The sequence below is a fragment of the Chenopodium quinoa genome, unplaced genomic scaffold, assembly GCF_001683475.1.
Source record: "Chenopodium quinoa cultivar QQ74 unplaced genomic scaffold, ASM168347v1, whole genome shotgun sequence".
Taxonomy (NCBI): Eukaryota; Viridiplantae; Streptophyta; class Magnoliopsida; order Caryophyllales; family Amaranthaceae; genus Chenopodium; species Chenopodium quinoa.
The window spans coordinates 12,002-33,289 of record NW_018744501.1 but is presented as its reverse complement, the minus strand read 5'-3'; the positions used below and the strand labels follow the sequence as shown (position 1 = coordinate 33,289).

The 21,288-nt window shown below is 33.2% G+C and overlaps 2 protein-coding genes across 2 annotated transcripts; one reads left to right on the top strand and one right to left on the bottom strand.

Annotated features, from left to right (window-relative positions):
• Window positions 1–4,584: 4,584 nt before the first annotated feature.
• LOC110697783 lies at window positions 4,585–12,973 on the bottom strand. The gene is made up of 4 exons (XM_021875164.1): window positions 11,811–12,973; window positions 5,350–5,557; window positions 5,085–5,214; window positions 4,585–4,988 (listed from the first exon to the last, which is right to left on the bottom strand). The coding sequence occupies exons 1-4, from the start codon at window positions 12,722–12,724 to the stop codon at window positions 4,720–4,722; spliced, it is 1,521 nt and encodes a 506-aa protein (XP_021730856.1). The 5' UTR covers window positions 12,725–12,973; the 3' UTR covers window positions 4,585–4,719.
• Window positions 12,974–18,851: 5,878 nt separating this feature from the next.
• LOC110697782 (caffeic acid 3-O-methyltransferase-like) lies at window positions 18,852–20,789 on the top strand. The gene is made up of 3 exons (XM_021875163.1): window positions 18,852–19,596; window positions 19,773–20,148; window positions 20,268–20,789. The coding sequence occupies exons 1-3, from the start codon at window positions 19,178–19,180 to the stop codon at window positions 20,577–20,579; spliced, it is 1,107 nt and encodes a 368-aa protein (XP_021730855.1). The 5' UTR covers window positions 18,852–19,177; the 3' UTR covers window positions 20,580–20,789.
• The last annotated feature ends 499 nt before the right edge of the window (window positions 20,790–21,288 follow it).

Below are 21,288 nucleotides of genomic sequence, written 5' to 3'. Positions count from 1 at the left end.
AAAAAAAACAGTAGAAGTATGATTCAAAAAGCATAAAAAATAAAGCTCAAAAGACAGCTATTTTGTTTTTCCTGAAAGACCCCCTTGTAGTAGGCTATACCAAACAACAATATGGAGGATATTCTCAGTATTAGAGCTCATCAACAACTGCTATGGTTTTACTAAATAAGATATTGATTGATAAAAAAGTTGTGTGTTTGCTACTTTTATATCTATCGTATATGTTGTATGATTCTTTTATTAATTGTTAAAGAAAGTAATTATTAAAGATAATGTTAGCCAATTTTACTTCATATTAGTTACACCATTTTTAAGTTACCCATTTTAAATTAGTTATCTTTTATTTCTACATTAGGTTTACCTTATATCCTAAAACAAATTTATGTGAGGGTTAGTTTGTGTACGATTGTGGCTTGCGACTTTGATAAATATGATAATTCTATCTTGTGTGTATTATCATCAATATGTGTGCCTGCAATGCTGCATTTGTGACTATAGTTGATGGCCTGCAGGCCACATCTCCAAAGGAGAAGTGTCCATTGTGCCGAGAGGTAATCATGAATGCCCTTACTAAGTTATTTATGTTATATCGTTCAATCTTTACCTTAATCATGAATGCCCTTTACATGCTTGATAGACTGATGATTGTATTTTGACATTAATTTTTTAAAAAAGTAAAAAATTGGCATTGTGGAATAATAAAATAGAGGTTGTTTCCTTTTATCTACACTTGCTAGACAATTCCTTTTTCATTGTTGTATTATCGAAGTTAATATGTTGGATTTTAGGGATTTTGGGGTCAAATACCTAGCGACAAACTCCTATGTTCCTTCACTGAAACGCATTGAAGAGATAGAGTGCAGTGTGTGCTTAGAACGTGTGCTCGCTAAAACAGCAGCCTCTGAACGAAAGTTTGGTTTGCTATCAGAATGTGACCACCCATTTTGTATAACTTGCATCAGATTTTGGCGTAACAGCTCACCAACCTCTGGAATGGATGTTAATTCCACATTGAGGGCTTGTCGTATATGTCGTAACAGCTACAGTAGAATCGCAGAAATTGCAGCCTATTTCTCCTTATACTGCGTAAGTTATATAATCAAATTTATCTGGCTCGAGCTAGCAAAAATACCCTTGACTTTTCTGTCTTTTATGAACAGCTATGAGGATCTGAAGCCTCCCAGCTCTCCAAGCCCATCTCCTCCTGGTAACTCTCGTTGGAGACTTCAACACCTGTGGATGGTGTACCACAGTTCATTGATGAAAATGGATCCTTGGCAGAAGATGTTCAAGAGGAATTGATTTTTTACCACTCACCATTCCCTGTGCAAGTCTTTGCAGTCATGCTGATATCCTGAGGGTGGTGAAGTCTTGTGATTATCCCAAACATGTGTAGAAATGTACTAGTGTAGTTTGTTTTAATAGCAAGTGAATAAACTAGATTACCATAGGTAATTTGCTCATATGCATGCATCATTCTCCCACATTTACTCAATTGATTCAGTCAAGATGCCCTTTGTATTTTGGCTTCATTTAACCACAACATAGAAATACCTTTTTACTTGAAGTTTTTATTCTATGGATCATAATTTAGTCAAGTCATTTAGCTAGTCAGTAGCTGGCTCTCATCTTTACACAGCATTTGAGATTCCCTTTTCAACTCATAAATTATTTGGGAAAATAGCTGATAAAAAAATTAGTTATCTTCTCTTTTCCTTGCAGATATGAAGACTTGAAGCCCGCTACTTCGCCAACCCCAACAACTCCTAATTCATTGGCCACTTCCATGGCCTCGGATGGTGCTGAATCTCAGACAGCTAGCTTGTCAAATAATGGTCCAGTTGAATCTATTGAAGCACAAGATGCAGGGAATGAGCAGACTTCCGCACAGCCAAAGCCAAGACCACTTTCACCGTATATAATGTAAGTCAGTCAACATTCAATCTTTCTTTCTTTTTTTTTTCCCGAATATTTTCTATTTACCATTTCAATGGATAAGAGGTTTCTCATCTTGCTGGAATACTAAACTGAATATGCACACGTATAGTTGTATTGTCCTGAGAGCAGAATTCCAGTCTTTCTTTTTGGAAATGGTGGTGGTCGCTCAACTGATTCGACAAATTGAAAGATTATTTAAGTGTGTCTATAGAATTAGCCTGATTGTAACTCATTGAGGCTAGATGCTAACTAGTTAAAGACATTTTCATTGTAGTATAATTATCTGGTAATCTGGTATAGATGAATACTTTGTATTAATATATTGTCTTTATTTTAAGCATCTATATATAGTAAGTAGGATTTCAACATCTACCCATTCCTTACGTAGATAAAGAATGCCTATGCTGGAAGGCGCACAATGCAAATGTATAAAAAAGTCGGTGAAAATTATACAAATTCAACATTTACTTTTGATGATTCACACCATATTCCACCTTTAATCACAGATTCATCATGCTACATAGTACATACCTTCATATTTAAAGTTCTTATTTTTTCTTCTTATTTATATCATAAAGTTGTCTTTTATACAATCGAGTGATTCTCAATTATCAGTTACATAATGGCAAAATATTGTGTTTGTGTGAGTTGTGGACTCCATCATGAAGCTGAAACTAACAGAAAATCGACACCAGAGCTTTGAAAACACAAGGAGAATCCATTCTCAACTCGAGGGAGAGAGGAGTTCTTGGCACTAGTAGCTTAGGTTCAAGAGAAGAAGCAAAAGATCTTAAAACGAAGTGAAACAGATAACGCGCTGATGGTTCGTTTTACACACTCAGATTACAAGCTAAAGCCGGTTATTATCAGGGCAAAGAGTGATATTGGACAGAAGAGTAACAACACCTAAGCTGTAGAAAAAGCACAAGAGGAGAATCCAGTAGAGAAAGTTAACATGGGAGTAAGGGAGTTAAAGTGGCAGCAGAGATGTCATGACTACTTGGTTGTTATCGTAATCTTGGCTTCGATTTTACTGATGTTTATGGAAATATTATGCCAATTTTGTGGAGCAAAGGACTGAATATTTAGCAGAATCAGATGCACAGCTTCAGTTTTGGCAGATAACTTCAGATGCACCATCAACTGTTATTATCAATATGGTATTTCTATCATATTGTATGTTATTTATTTTTTTGACGAAAATTGTAATATTACAGCCTTTTATAATGAAAATATGTTACTTTATATATATGTTAGTGTTTATGTATCAATTTAAGTGAAAAAAATGCAAAAAAAGATAACTTTTTTTTTATTTTTTTAGGGCACTTTTGGCACCGGTTTTGGAACATAACCGGTGCTAAAAGTTTTTTTTTATAAATTTTTTTGTGACTTTTCGCACCGGTTCAAAGCAAGACCCGGTGCGAAAAGTCTTTTTCCCACCGGTTTAGAACCGGTGCGAAATCCATGGGGTTTTAGCGCCCCCCAATCCAACCCGGTTCAAAACCGGTGGGAAGGGGGGGTTTGAACCGGTGGGGAATTCGTTTCTTCGCCTAGTGTTCCTAACATAAATTTTACCCTTAAAAATATTTAAATGTATTAGATTAATCATATCAGCCTTAATAGCATGTGTTCATCAGAAAATTACACGTTAAAATACCATTAAACTCATTACAAATTAAAAGTTACCCTGAAAGAATTAAAGTTACCATAAAAATTGTTAAACTTACCCTAAAATTGACCGTCTTACAATAAAATTAACATAAGCCTACCTTATACAAGACTTATTGATACGATAAAAGTATGTTCATAACTTATATTTTCTAATTTAAACTTATTATTCTTACTTGATCCGAAAAGTAATAAGGTATTGAAATAAGGTGAGCTAAACAAAGGCTAACCTGGTCTTCCTATAACATAATGCCGATCAAACTATAACACTTAAAAAAAAAAACATAAAATTCCGGAGATAGTACAAATATATTTTGATACGGAGTATATATTAGGAGTATATATTAGACTTTGGTCCATGTTCAACGGGTTATGAATAGATTAAATAAAAATTAAAAAAAAACATTAAGTTATGAACAATTGACCAAATTGGTAAAAAGAAAAAAAAAATTACCTCTAGTGACAATTTTAGTTTAAAAACACAAAAAAGGAATTAAATTAGGAATGTTGGAGTGTGTCTGAAAAATAGATTTTTTTTGTCTAAATGCCGGCTTTTTTTTTGTTACAAAATTGTTGTATAGAGTTTATATTTTTAATCAAATTGTCGCCGGAGTTATTTTTTTACCAAAATATGGATCTTTTTTTTTTTTCTACCAATCTGGTCAGTTGGCCTTTAAGTCCTAACATAGCAAAATTTACTTAATGACACAAGCAATGACAATTATTTTTGACGGGGCAATGACAATTATTAAAACTACTTTGTATTATTTATTTTAATAAAGTAGGTTAAGTTAGTTTAACAACATTAACCTAATCATGTACTGTATAAGATGCAAAAGATCTCACTGTATCAGTATATCAATGCAGCACCCACTTAATCAAATAAAATTAATTTGTACAAACATGCCAAAAAAAATTAAAATATAATGAGAAAAAAATAAGGAAAATTGGTAGATAATTAAGCTCACTAGAAAATAGTACAAGTAACACACTCAGATTATTTATTGTACTCTCCTATAAATTAACAATAAGCAAAAACTCTACACATTAATTAAGCTACAAAAATGAAAGAAATAAATCAAATAAAATAAAATTGAAATTATATAATTAGGGTTATCTCATGTCTGTGCTCCAAATGCCTTTTGATGGCGAACTAGCTGTTATTCTTACTACTCTTTTCTTAGGTTGTTGTTGCTTCTTTTTCGTGGCAATTTCTTGAACGTTTTCTTTTTTCTTTAATAAGTCGACCTTCACTATGTGATGATCCGATGTTCCCTTGGACGATGTAACTGCGTATGATCCGGGCACGAATGTGTATCCGAGGTTTGAAGATGCTAGTATATAATCCAATCTAGTTCCGTATTTACATGTACCTTGCACACCTTATGAAAATAAACAACACACGTTAGAATTTCACGAAGCCTAACAAATTAAAGAATGTGTAACAAAATTGTTAAGTAAATTAGGGGGTTTCATACTTTGGCCTTTCGCGATCATGACTACCGATTCACATTCCCCTGCAAACTCCTTAGCATCTGTGTACTCCTTGTCCTTCAAATACCTCATCACCTCCGTTTTTGGGGTAGGCTTTCCAATTTCTTCGTAGTACTGTAAAACATGTACATCACAATTTAGTCATTATATTGCATCGAACAAATTACACTATCAACGTAACAACAAATTCTAGACATTCGCGCAATCCAATCCCACAATGATAAAATTTCAAAGGGTAGAAATAATTACCTTGACAATATCAGTCCATCTTTCTTGTGAATAATCACATTCTTCCAAGGAATTAAGACCTCCAGCTAAAATATGAGGTTCATTATTAGACTCAATAATAGCATTAATCTGCTTCATTCTCCAATTTTCATCTAAATGATCAAGATGAGTGCAGTAAAAATTCATTTCACCCACTTCAGGTACATCAATTGTTGTCTTTAGAACATTCCTGCATCCAAATACCATTTTTTAATAACTTTTTTTCAGTATATTTTCTGTATTCAACCTTATCATATAAATTAAAAATAATTTAAACAAAATAAGATAAAAAAAATACTGCATTGCTTATATCATGATATTAAAAATAGAAGACATCAGCACAATGGTCCCATTGTCAGATGTAGTTGAAGCAGGTGAACTGCAACAACAAAAATATATTACTAACAACCATATCCATGTAAATCCCATCCCAACTGAGATTTGGAAAGAGATACATAATATAATACCTTTTTTTTTCTTCTTTTTTTTTTTTTTTTTTTTTTTTTTTACAGAACATATGCTACGTATTTTAATACTTCTTTCATTGAAGTTTCATGCATCCTAATATATTTTCTACCTTTGTTATATGATTAAGTTTAAATAAGAACGAGTGAAGTTTATTTACAACTGATATTTTGAAAATATATATCTAGATTAATCTAAAAATACCCCCATGGCCCCACAAGATTATATTCATTTTTACGTATAACTCACAATAAGAGCTGTTAATTCAGGTAAGGGTCGGGTTAGTTTGGGTTAGGTCAACTCAGGTCGAGTTAATTCGGGTTAATGTCGTAACCTATGCGGGTCGGGTCGGGTTCGGGTTGGGTCATGCTTGAGTCGGGTCACGTCAGATCATATATCTTATCGGGTTTGGGTCAGGTTTAGGTCGGGTTACATTCGGGTCGGGTGAATAATAGGTCGGGTTTTAACGGGTAAAAACAAGTTCGGGTTATTCTCGGGTTCGGTTCAAGTCAATAATTTGCAGGTTATAATCAGGTCGGGTCATTACAAGGTCGGGTCATGTTCGGGTTCGGGTCTCATATATTGAGTTAATTTCGGTCTCAAGTTGATTTCAGGTCGGGTCATATCGAGTTCAGGTACATTTTTCAGGTAGGTTTGTTAATAGTTCATGTATTGCCAATTTAATACTCCATTCTTTATTATTAGCTTTATGATTCAGATTACAATCCTTCTCAATTAACTAGCTTCATTTGGGGAAACATTTTAAAGCATTAATTAATGTGCTAAAATAAATTACTAGCTATATTAGATAAGAGTATAAAAGTTAAGATATGTGTGTGGTGTGGAAAAGTTAATTAAAAGAATCAATGTTTAAGCAATGTTAAAGGTAGATTTGTCAATTTGAGTGTTTGAGTCGAGTTTGCTCGGTTTGGGTAAATTTGAGTTAATTGCATTACTATTCGGGTCGGGTTACATCAGGTTTGGGTTGGGTTAAAAATATATCGGGTTGAATTCGACTCGGATTAGTAACAGGTCGGGTTGAATCCAAGTCAGGTTGAATTCGAGTCGGGTTAGTAACAGGTCGGGTTAATTTCAGGTTTCGACGGGTCAAAACAGCTTTTGGTCAATCTCGGGTTCGGGTCGGGATCGATTCAGGTCAATAATTGATGGGTTTATGTTCGAGTCGGGTCATCTCAGGTCAAGTCATGTTCGGGTTCGAGTCACTAATCCTAGGGTTAACTCGGGTCTCGGGTTGATTTCAAGTCGGGTCATATCGAGTTCGGGTCACCAATTTTTCGGGTTTAAACAAGTCAGGTCATGATCAGATTCGGGTAAAATTTTTGGATCGGGTCAGCTTTTGACAGCTCTACTCACAATAAAAAATATAATAAATGGTTAAACGGTAGTTAGTGAATAGGAAAAAAATATTTGTTGTTAACCATTTAGTGTTACTCTTTCGAAAGAAACTAGATTACTCACATAACAGTTATTGAGCATTTGAGCTGTAAGATACACCTCACCCACCCCTATTTTTTTATCATATTTGAGTGTGAATTTGATATTATTGACTATCTAGGGAAGCTAAACTAGTAAAGCTTAATGGTAGCTAGTTGGTAAGGTATAAACTTGACTTAGGAATCAGGATAATTCTATTAATCTAATGACATAAATATTGACTTAGAATGGAATATTTGCTTATTTTTGAAGGAAATCATGTATTCCTTCAAGAGTAATTATTTGAATCTTGGAGAATTGATTAGCACTGAGGAAAATTATAAGTTATGCCCAAATCACTAAAGTTTGAAAGCTAGTTTTTATTAGAAAACTCAACTTAGCAAAATGAATTTAAATCAACGTATTTTCCTACAAATCTAATACAGATTTTAGCATTAAATTATTTGAAGTGTAGCACAAGTCATTCAAATCTAATATATTATTCAATCGATATATCTCTTTCTTCAAATGTTAATGTTTATTTAGTTCAATGATCATATAATTCACCATAATTAATGCCTGCATTGGTGATTCCACACAAGAGTTTATTGATTGAACTTTAAATTCTCTAGCTGATGAGCTATCCAAATACGTTCCTATTTACTCCGTAATAAATAAATCATTTCAATAAAAAAAAAAAAAAAAAGTGTGCACATTCATTCCTTCTCTTATTGTATCTTTCGCATGATAAAACAAAAGTTGTTACTTTGTCCATGTGACTGTACACCCTAAGGCCCCCATCTTTCACACCTCTCCCTCCCACGATAATTGCTAACCAAACACATTGTTAAGGTTGATTATTTTTTGCGTCAAAAAAAGGTACCACCTTTCCCAAATTGCATGACAACTCTAATGAAGGACAATTTGTACATTGATTGCAAATTTTCCTTTAAAATATCCAAGAAAACATGATAAAGCCAACCCATTATTGGAATAAAGGATAGTTGATTATAAGTGGCTTTGCCTTAGACAAAACACAACAGAAATGTCCAATGCCGCGTACGTCAACTACCCTACCGTATCTACAGTTGTAATCCTCTCAATTATTTACCAATTGTTTTTTATTATTAATTTATTTAATAACCAAGCTGATTTTATATAAATGTCAAAAATTGTCCTAACCTAAAATAACTCAGTTTATAGATGAAATGACTTGATGCAAAATTAATTTATAGGTATAATATACATAACTCAAATTAAAAATAACTCCATCCAAATAGATCTAACCAGCTAACCTGAACCCGATCGATAACCTGAATAGCAAAATTGCGACCTCTAGATTTTGATGTTAAGTGGACCAAGTTTACAACTTGTTAATGCACATCAATTAATCCGTGACTCTTAAAAAATACTTTATATAAGTAGTGCGGACCAACGAAAAACTAGTATGTAAATGATGACCCACAAATAAAGGACATTACCTATCCATGTTTCTGAAAGCAAGAAATATTATGGGCTATTCAATATTCATTCATAATTAATCGCCCATCATCTAGAAAATGTGATGACTCCCTTTTATGGCCATTTTTTATTTTTTGAGAAGTTACAGTTTTCGGGATTGGATTCTAGCCTCACGGAAAAGCACATATGATTAGGTAGCTTTTTTCTAAGTTGATGCCACTTTTAAGCTTGCTCTTGTTAGAATTTTGTGCCACTTTAGTTGGACAGCAAATATTCTAGCTTATTGAGCATAATGACTGTTTTCATTTTCTTTATTTATTATGTATGCGTTTATTTATAGTTGTATTAAAACAATTACGTATATTGTTTCAAAAAAAAAAAAACAATTACGTATATGAATACATGTGTGATGTGAACATACAGAATTGACATCTAAAATAAATGAATGTGTAGTTTTCGGCATACATTCTAAAATTGACATATGAATTGTTTAATTTATTCAATACAATTTAGAATTAAATATCCTATTAAGTACTGTATATGAGACTAAAGGGCCTAATGCAATTCCATAAGTTATAAAAAAAAAAACAGATTATTTTTTCTTCGATAATATGTGGATGTTGAGAGCTTGATATTTGTCCTTTTTTTTTTTTTTTTTTCTTTTGTATTTTTATAATTAATGAGAAAAAAATTACATAGGTCATTCAATTATGCAATAATGTCATTAAGAAACTTGTGAGTATTCAAGCTACTACGTGTTACCCGTTGGATTGACAGTGTGTCCAAGACATCCTTTACACATTATATACTAGAAATGAACACGCTAATTAGACGGAGTGTCTATTCTATCTAGTGATGGTTTTTCTAATAGTTAAGTTATGAAAATGAAACCAGGACAAACACAAAGCTCACATACTACAACAATCTACTAGCCAATACAATATACTCCCTCCTCCCTTTATTTTTGCTCCATTGCCATTTCTCGAGTCAAACCTTGAAAACTTTAATTATAAATTAGTTAATTCATAAAAGATAATATAATCATGAGTGGTCTTGTTAGATTCGTCTCATTGTATTTTTTATTGATATTACTTTTTATAATTTTTAGGTGTGTGGAAATAAAGATATAGACATTTTAAGACACGTCTTGGTGACCGTTTTTCACAATCAAATGGGGCAAAAAAATAGGGAGAGAGGGAGTATATGGCAAGATTGGCAACCCCTAACATAAAAAAAATACAATGACACCCTATGAATTGATATTTTTTTCTTAATCATAATTAAGTTATAATATCTTCACCCTTAATATCATGACATGTAGTACAGACAAAATAACTAACATTTTCTTAATAATCCAAGCTCATTGCCAACAAATTTTCAAAATAGAGATTGTATAATTTTATTACAGATGTCAAAAACTGACCCAATTGAAAACGATCCGGAAAAAAAACAATTAAAATTTAACTAGTATGGATATAATAATGGCACTAGTGACATTTCCAAAATTCTTATCCTAGCATAGATGATCGAGGTGGAAGTAGTCTTTAGTGAACTTTCTAAGAATCTTCATGCTCAAGTTTTTAACGAAGTTATCATTTCAAAAGATGCCAAAGATTAGGTACCCCTTTTTCCAAAATAAAAAGTAGTAGAAGCTTTTTAGCTTGTTTACTTTGAATATATTATTCGAAGAAGACAACTCCTTCAAAGGTACTGGATATTGAGATGTGCTAGACATCACCAACAAGTTTTTTTGCTACAGCTGGTGAAGACATTGACAGTTTTTCTAATTACGGGTTATATTTAAATATAGAAGGCTAGGATAATTAGCTAAGTTTCAGACTTTGAGATGCGAAGGTAGAGGTCAAATCTCATTATAAGAGAAATTTTTCTAAAATCTTTTATATCAAGATGAGTCTTCTTCTCATCATAAAAATTAAACTATAAAAAATTAGGGGATTTTTTTTTTTTTTTTTTTTTAATGACTTGAGTGAAAAAGTGAGTGTTTAACATATGATATATGAAGTATGGAGTACTTTATACATGTAGGTGAATTAATAGTTACCGTGTTCCAACCCTTAAAATTAAAAGATCATACAAGTTAACATACTTGCACGGTGCATCATTAATCATAGTTCCGTCCTGTCTATTATGTTCTCAACCATTCATTTAACAATTATGATGGGTTAGTCTGCATATAAGTAACAAATCAATAACTTAATAATAAAACAGACATCGGGAGTGACATGTGTCACATTATGGTGTTATTTTTTCCTCCAAAACTCCCCCTCCCCTTTTATTATAAAAATATTTTTGGAATATTTTTATAATAAAACTAAATAATATAATTCCAAACTTATATATAATCTCTATATAAAATGTATTCTTTTTTATTGAATTCTAAAATTTTCCATGCGCATTTACCTAAAATAGTTTTCTAACTCTTTTTAAATTATCTTTTAAAAGAGTATTATTGAGTTTTACCAAAAAAGTAATAATAAAATTGATTCACATCAAAGTAATTGATATTAAAGAAATTACTTTAAAACATCATTTTAATTTTTTTTTTCAAATTCATTTTTATTTTGTTTATTAGACTAATGGAGTATTAGATATGACCATAAAATAAATGTTGTGTTCAACAACTATATTATATGTCTAATTCGAAAATGTAAAATATCAATCAATTTTTTGTTATTACATTATTAAAAAAAAGTTAATATCTTAGTAAATACAAAAAAATTATTATCTTCTGTGAAATATTTTATTGAGATAATAATTTTATCACATTGGACAATATTTTCTATTTTAGAACAAATACATTTTTTATTTTTTTGTCACTAAATATTTACGAATATACGTAGTATGTGACTATTAATGACGAATGGAATTATATTATTCTCACAAACTCACAGTAAAACCAAGGATTAAAGTACAATATACCAGGCATATCATATCAAAACAGAGGATAAAACAGAGAACAACAACAACAAAAACAAAGAATGAACATACAAAAATTAAACAAAAAAAACCTGTACATAAAACAGAGGAAAACAGAGCAAAAATCAAAAATTAAAAAGACAAACCTGAAATCAGTATCATCAAAAATCTTCTGAACTTTGTACTTCTTAATAGGCCATTTAGAAAGAACAGCATTTCCATATTCAGGCGCCCAACTCTCAGCAAATACATAATTCATTCCTAATGCAGCAGCCAAATCCGATAGTGGCTTCATTTCTCGCTCTTCTTCTGCTTTAACATCTTGTAGCGCAAGTATATCTGCATCAAGCTCTCTCAGCACATCAACGATTGCTCTATTACTCCTCAAAAATCGTTCTCCTCCATCAGTATCATTTCGGCCTGTTGATAAACACCTCGTAGGCGTACTTCCCTCTTCGGCGAACCCGATTCTTCGGCTTCGCCCTAGGGATATCTCATTATCAGGCAAATTGATCGATACCCTTAATCTTGATTTTGCGAATTTCTGTTGTTTTGTTAAACAATCAGCAGCAGCATTAGTATTATTACTGCTATTGTTGCTGTTGTTTTGGGTATTACTATTAGATTTGGTGCTTGGGTGTAGAGGAGATTGTTTAAGGATGCTTTTAGGGCGATCATTTAATGATTTAGCCTTGAAGCTTTGAGAGGGACGTTTTTGGAATCTGGAAAAATCGTCGGAGTTTGGAACGACGGCGGGTGCCATAGAAAAAAGGGCAGCATTGAATGTAGCGATTCGGATTGGTTTTCGGGTATTACTCATTTGAGTGTTCGGGTACACGGTCGCGTGTTTTGGGTTCAGTGGTTTCAACTGAATGCTATCATCGTTATTATTGTTGTTATTGTTATTGTTATTGTTATCATTATAGTGGTTAAAATGAGGGTCGAAGTCGTCGGGTTTAGGGAACTTTTTGATGACGATTTTGGGGTTGGAGTGACGGCGGGAGGACCACCGGAGACGGCGGCAAAGAAGCCGGACGTTTTTGTTGAGGAGTTTGAGCATTTTAGGGAGTGGTGTGGTGGGCTTTTAGAAATGTGGGTAGTATGATTGTGGAAAGAGAGAGAGAAAGTGTGTGGTGAGGAACTTGAGAATCGGAGTAAATGGAATGAATTTTGGCTTACAAGTGTTGTGCGCTTAACAAGGTATTAAGGTTTATACTAGTAATTCTTTTTTAAAAACATTAAAAATAAAGAAGAAAAATATAGATAAAATAAAAGGAAAACCTAACTCTTTGATCTGTTTTGACATTTTGACTATTGACTGCTTCACACCTTTATGGCTTCACCTTCGCCTATACGTAATAGGCCTATACTCCGTTCTAGATTACCGGAACTCCGGAAGATACAAGTACAGACTACAGAGTAGGATTGTTAAATGTTGTATGACTTTGATTACAGAAAATTAAATTAGTATTTATTGCAAAACAGAGGGAGTAATATACATAAATTTTGATTTTATACGTATTATGAAATAATTTTGGTATTATAAAAACGGATAATAAGAATCGATCCTAAGATTCCCTAAAACCAATCTAACCAGTTAAGCGGTCCTTCACTCTTAGAAAATCATTAAATAAACATTGTAAATTACTTTCATCTTTTAGCTTGTTACATATACCTCTCTGGACTATATATAACATTTTTCAATGTTTAGTAAACCATTAAATCAACATTGAAAACTGTTATACAGAGTCCAAAGAGTTATATAATAAGCTACAAGATGAAAGTATTAATGAAATATATTTTTATTAATTACACTGATTTATGTGTATTTTAGTACTCCCTCCATTCCTTTATTAGAAGCCTATTTATTGAGATTCTAGGATATTGTTATTATACTAGGATATTATTGTGATATATATATGGAGAATATCTTATGTGAAGATATGATAGAATATTGTGGAATATTAGGGTAATGTTAACCCTTGTATTATATATACTTGTATTGTGGCCAAGAAGATGAATGAGAATACACTGAATATTTGGAGATTTATGATTAATTTAACATGGTATCAAGAGCCTAGTTGAGATCTAAATTTTTTTCCTTTTTTGTACGTACAGTTTACATAATTGACGCATGTTTCTTGTGAATTTGTGAGACGAATTTTTTTATCATTTCTTCCTTGAGTTGTGAGAGATCGATGACTGGTGACTCCGGTGGTGGCGGCTTAGGCGGTGGAGGAAAAACTAAGGTTGACATGACTTATCACCTAGGTTCAAGCGATGGACCCGGGAATATCATTACTCCGATTCAACTTCGGGGTGAGACTATGATGAGTGGGCGAGGGCTATCCGTAACCTCATTAAAGGCAAAGCGAAAATATGGTTTTATTGACGGATTGGCGAATAAGATTTTTAAGTTTAAATTAATTAGATATAAATTATCATCTTTTGAGATTAGGAATTTTATCTTAATTAAAAATATTAAATGATATACTATGTTAATGAATAAAATAACATTTTATCACAAAAATACAACAACTATTTGTTTTAAAAAAATAAAAACAAACTGTGCATCGCACGGACTTATTTAGTCTTATATACTAAAGCAATCACCAGCCTTATCCCAAAAGTACACATGTCGCTTCTACAATAAAAAAATTCCCGCCAAATTTTTTTCCTTACAAAATAATAAGATAATTATTTTTTTGTAAAAAAATAATCTACAACTTTAACAACTAAAAAATTAGAACAATAACAACAACCTTAAATAAATAAAATATTATTTCTTTTCTTAATAAATAAATAATAAATGTGAATAATAATTGATTGAAAAATATTAAACATAACGAACAACGTAAAGTCATAGCAAATTAGTGATTTTCATCCTTTAAATTTCTAAATCAATTCAATGGAAGTTATTGTTGCAAATAAAAAAACCACCAAACTAAAAAAGTTCTAATTGTATATTAAGATTAGAAAATCTTCTATATTCCCTTGAATCATCATTTGTAAATCTATAAAATAAATCGCTCATGTCCTACTATAAAAATGGTTTCTAACTCAATTTTAAATTCATAATTTATCAGCAAACTACAAAAATAGAGATACACTATATTAACATGTCACATGATAATTGCTAACGTAAATAGATATTCAAATGTATATAAAACCTATAAACAAATACAAACTTAGAGTAATTTAAAAAAAAAATAGTGAATATCTGAGCGTTGTTCGGGCAAAGAGCTAGTATATCACTAATATCTTGACCTTAAAAAAAATATTCATAATTTCTTTATTTTCTTTTTTTTTTTTTTTGAACGGAATTTCTTTATTTTCTTCTTTGTGTGATTGGAAAGAGAAAAATTTCATGACACAAAAGATGCTGAGTAACTGACCTTACTCAATAAAGAGAAGAACAAATCACGGCATTGCGGGTAGTTTAATTTAATTACAATAAATAAATACCTACATTAAACAATAAGAGGAATAAAAAAAAAAAAACATAACTACTTTTTAATCCATACAACAACTAGACGATAGAATCCACACCCTTAAAATTAGGTTCTTCGCCTGATACGCCAAGTCACAATTAATCTGGCGCCACCAACTGCTTTGTTGTATTTTTCCATTTATCTATGGTGTTATATTATAGACCCTGGAGCACATTGCTTTGGTGCACCCTTTTCTAAAACAAAACCTAGAAGAATAAACATGCGTGGAATAATCAGAGAGTGGTATTCTCTAGTGAGAATGAAGGAAAGCTCAAGTGGTTAGAACTTTCCTCCCGATTCTAGGATATCCTAGGATCGATTCTCATCACCCGCGCCCTTGTGGCTCTTTAATTTAAACACCAAAAAAAAAAGTGGTATTCACTTGTACACGCGCGGTGTGGTAGGGCTACATGCCTCCACCACAACCCAGTAGGACATAGACCCATGTTCATCGAGTCATCGGCTAGCTCGCTACGTGGCCTTGGAGTACGGTGTTGTTGGTACTTCCCCCTTGTGCCCTACCTGTGACGGCTGCCAGCAAGCCGACGGTCCTAGGGCCTCAACACACCATGTGTTAAAGGACCAACTCGACTAAGAGCTTAACCTGGTGATTGTCGTGCAAGGCCTTGAGCCCTTGCTGGTGTATGTTGTGAGCTTTAGGACCATTCGGCTAGTAATAATGATAAACATTGAATTTAGCGCATCAAAGCCTGATATCTAACGACGAAATCTATATGTGACTTAAGTTAATAATGTATTTGTTTTTTATTTGACCCAATCAGTCAATTTGATTTAATTTCGTGTTTTAGGTGTGACTCAATAAATTCACTCAAGAGTGAACCGTGAGACTAATTAAATATTATTCGCACTAAATTGAAGCAACCTCCGACTAAACATTCCAATCACTTGATCTCACTGAGATCGGAGGCGCCCCTGTAGCTAGACGTTGTAATCACTTGATCTCACTGAATAATTTCTAAACCATCTATTGAATAATACATTTGACCAAAGGACACCTTTCCTTCAGAAGGGACAGTAAAAAAAAAAAACCTATAAGCCTTGTGTTTTGAATAAGGTTGAGCTTGAGCTTGAGTTAAGGCCGATCTTTAAACAAGTTGTTTTGAGTTAAGTAATAGGTTATTTGTGCGCTTAATATCTCTAAGAATATTAAGTAGTAATTTTGGGAATCTTCCGGTAACTAAAAGTTTTCTTGTTCCGATCACTTGATCTCATTGAATAATTAGTGGTATAATTATTTAAACTATTTATTGAAATAATACACTTGACCAAAAGACATCTTTCCTTTAGAAAGGACCGTTGAAAATTACCGGTTAGCTTTGTGTTTTGAATGAGCTTCAGGTTGAGTTAAGGTTTTGAACAACTAGTCTTGAATTAATTAATAGGTTGTTTGTGTGCTTAATATCTCTATGTTGAGTGTTTTCTCTGTTTTGTTGATTCTTACTCGGCTACTGTAGCTACGCAAACCAAAAGGAAGTAAAAATGAGGACCATACATGTGGTGCTTTTGTATTTAAGTGAAGAGAGATAAAAAGATTAAGATATTTGTCAAATATAATTAGGCCCTATATAGTGGGATTGTGGATGATAAAAATAAGGAAAAATTGACAGGAATAATCCTAACTTTCGATTATTTTTTAATAATTCGAACTTTAATGTGAATTTTCTTATAATGGTCCCAACCGGTTATAAAACTTGTTATAACAAGTCACCTAAGTGTCAGGATGTGATTAGTCAAAAAAATAAAGATAAATAAATTTAAATTAAAAAAATCAACTAAAATGTAAAAAAAAAAAAAAATCAATTAAAAAATAATTAATTAAGAAAAAAAATTAAATTTAAAAAAAAAAAAAAAAAAACCCTCCACCAGCTCAGCACCGCCGCACCCTAGCTCGGCTGCCGGCGCCTAGCTGGTCACTCCCCGGCTAGCGGATCCCGATGGCGCGTTTCCCCCCTTCCCCTGCCGGCGAAGACAACCTCACCACCCCTCTCCCCTCCCCAAATTCCCCTACCCCAATGCGTCACCATCATCTGATTTCCTCCACCCCGATCTACAATCCTCCCAAATTCCCCCACCCCGATGCGTCACCATCTTCCCCAAATTCCCTCATCCCGACGCGCCACCATTTTCTACATATAAAAGCAAGGTATGACCTAATATGTAAATGTTAACAAAAGGGATAAATTAAACCAAGAAAACCAAACGGAAAGTCGGAAAGAGAAGAGGGGTAGGGTCGGATTCGCCGGTAGGGAAGGGGGGAATTGAGCCGGCGGGATGGGAGCCAGCCAACCAGGGAGTGGGTTAGCTAGGCGCCGGCGGCGGTCAAGGGATTCAGGCTGGTTGGCGGTGGCAGTAGTTGCCTGGTTGAGTTGGTTGTTTTTTTTTAATAATATTTTTAAAGTTAATTAATTAATTAAACCAATAATATAAATATAAATTGAATTGAACTTATTTGTAACCAATCACATAATGACATGTGTACATTAAACTTTTTATTTTTTTTTAAATTACCTATTCAATAGGTTATTGGTCACCTGGGACAATTGGAAGCAAATTCATATTAAAATTCGAATTATTAAAAAATAATCGAAAGTTGGGATTATTTTGAGCGAATCGAGCAAAGTTGAGATTATTCATGTTAATTTTTCCTAAAAATAAAGAAAAAATTGTTAAAAAAAGAATAAAGTAAAAATGAGTAGAACTTAGAAAAACGGATGAATATAGAAAAATAGATGTAGTAGTAATTTTGGCAAGTCTTTCGACAACTAAACTTTCCCGCCCCCTCTCTAGTAATGGAAATGAGGGGTTATTCATTGACACGAAATAGGAGTCTGCGATGAATCATACATATTTCAATACATGAAATGACTAGACCAGCCTGTTTAAATGCTGAGCTGATATGAACCATACCTAAACCAGATATGGCTCGTTAACAACCAAAAATATGTCGCCGACATCAAATATAATCCTACCTATTAAAATAACTGATGTTATAATGTCATACCTAAACCGACTCGCCAACCAAATGCACATGTTTCAATCCACAACTTAATTACTCAAAGTGTTTTTGACTCGACTAGCTATATGATGACTAGACTAATTTTAACACAAAATTCAATAAACCCGATTCTTCTATGAACGAACATTCTCCAAACCATTACGTGAAACCCTAAATTGTTTATGACCCGGCCCAATATGAATCAAAACTTGTTTAAACCCATTTAATTTCATTGCCATTCTTACCCTTTTCTATGCAATATGGATTTGATCTAACCCCATTACGAACTAACATGATCAAATAGCACTTGATCCAAATCGACCTGATAGTTTCATAACCAAACCAAACTAGCTAACTATATAATTAAGTTTCACCCCAATCCATTTTAACCCACAAATCGATTAACCCAACTTATCTTAACCCACTAACCAATTAACCCAACTCAAAAAATCAAACTATCAACTTGAATTGACACCTCTTTTAAATGATTGAAAGTTCTTTAACATATTGCATAAGTTTCAAATTGGCGTATCTTTGCCATGAATAGTCAAGATAGACTGCTTTGACCCCCTTAATAGTCGTTAAGGAACAAATTTGATTAATTAGTCATATATTTAGACCCACCAATAAGAAGACAAATAATAGACGGGGCAAATAAAATTCTTAGTTTTTGTTTTCAACTAGTAATATGATGAAATTCAAAACAATCACCAGAACTTATGTTATCAATCCATTAATAACGATAAGCCTTTTAGTACCAAAAAAACGTATAAAAAAACGAAAAAGTACATCTTGCAGAAAAAAAAAAGAGAAAAAAAAAAACTAGACAAAACTCACCTACTAAGCAGCCAATGTGAGGTTTAATATATGCGTAGTACTTTAGTTTTTTTTTTTTTTTTTTTTTTGACAACCTTAATATTTGTATATCTATATATCCTTGGTTTAATCAAACATTTTACAAACAAAAAATTAGCTAATTGTTAAGCAGAATAATAGACTAAAGAAGATGCAATCTTTGATGGAGGAAGAAAGTAACATACACCAAGCCATGCAGCTGACAACCGCAATTGCATTGCCTATGGCATTGAAGGCTGCCATGGATCTCGGTCTTTTCGAGATCATGGAGAAAGCAGGATCTAGTGCTCGTCTTTCACCTTCCGATATTGCTGCTCGTCTTGCTCCAAACACGAACAATCACTCCCGAACATCACAGATGATAGATCGCATCCTCCGCCTTCTCAGCTCATACTCTGTTGTGTCTTGCTCTGTTGCTGATGATCATGACCACAGTCATAATGATGGTCAAACTCAAAGGCTATATGCTTTAGCTCCGCTTTCACGGCACTTCCTTCAAAGCAAAGATGGTCAAGGCTCTTTAGCACCGATGTTCAACATGATCCACGACCCGTTCATGACAAATGTTTGGTAATTGAATTAACAACTTTTCATTTATTTTCTGATAGTTTTTCATACTTCAACCTTGTTTATTTAGTTTTGAAACCCAAGCGATGCATAAAGCTATTCGACCCGATAGATTCATCATGTAAAGGATTTGTTTGGTTTGATTCGAAAGAATAAGTATTGAATGATGTATTACACAGGTACCACATGAAAGATGCAGTTCTTGAAGGGGAAGTTCCACTGGCGAAAGCATATGGCAAGGATCCCAAGGAATCTATCGAGAAAGATGAAAGATTTGCTTCAATCTTCTTTGATGCCCTGGAAGAGTTCAATACCTTGTTTATAAACAAGATTCTGAACGAGTACAAGGGATTCGAAGGCCTAGAATCGGTTGTGGATGTAGGGGGTGGAAATGGCTCGATTCTTAAAGCAATTATATCGAAGTATCCAGCTATTAAAGGCATCAACTTCGACTTGCCACCCATAATTGAGAAGCAGCCCGTTCGTGCTGGAATCGAGCACATTGCAGGCAACATGTTCACAACCATTCCAACAGGAGATGCAATATTCATGAAGGTAATTGTGATTTCCTATTTATAACAAGATTCAGTACCTTTCGTAATCATACTATCGCAACTTAATTTATTAAGAACTGCTAAAACAAATCCCATTTCTGACTTTCTGTAATATGACAGTGGGTACTAAAAAATCTAGACGACGAGCAGTGCTTGAACGTGCTTAAGAACTGCTTCAAGGCATTACCAGATGGTGGAAAACTCATGACCGTGGAGCTTGTAATACCAGATATCCCAGATAGTAACATTGGCAGCCGAAGTGTGTTTCAGTTTGATGTGTACCTGACAAATATGAATGCTGGAGGAAAAGAGAGGACTGCAGGAGAATTTCAGGCACTTGCAAAGGCAGCAGGATTTAAAGGCATCCAAGCCATGGTTCGGGCATATGATTTGACTCTTCTGGAGTTTCATAAAACTGCTATCACCAACTAAAAACAGTACTGAGAAAGATTTATCTGAACAGTTTTCCCATGTATCAAGTGTATGCCGAACCCCTTTATTTGCAGCAATGTAAGAATAAATGGAAATAATACCATATGCAATTGTAATTACAAATAGACTTTGTAATCACGAATAGACTTATATCAATTAGTCATGCGTGATTGATTTTTATTGCTATCTTCAATAACAGCCAAGCCAAAACTCTGTGTCTCATCCAACTCTAGTTCAATGATATAATTGAAACAAAACAGCTAAGTATCACCACCACATGGCATCAAAAAGCCCAGGCCTTGGTATATATTACCAATTGAAATTATGAATCTGATGGAGGAGATATCAACCAGCATACCAGAAAATAGAATATAACACAGCAATTAAAACCCATCAAACAGGAAAAAAAACAAGGCTAAAAACAAGAGGTAAACTGAGAAAGGAGATGGTTTTCTATGAAAGTTGGACCCGAAAAAATTGTGACCTTGTGGGTACTTAAGCTCGGACACTTCCAAAGAGTTTTAGCTAATTTGATAAAGTGTAGTAAAGTGATCAACATGAAGCAAAATGTACACTTACCATTTGTAAAAGCAGACTTTCATTTAGAGGAAGTACCAAATGTACCGGTATAATGAGATATGTAGCCAATTATACAAACAATAAATTAAAAATTTGCATTTGGCAACCCCTTTTGATTTAAAGCAAGTCA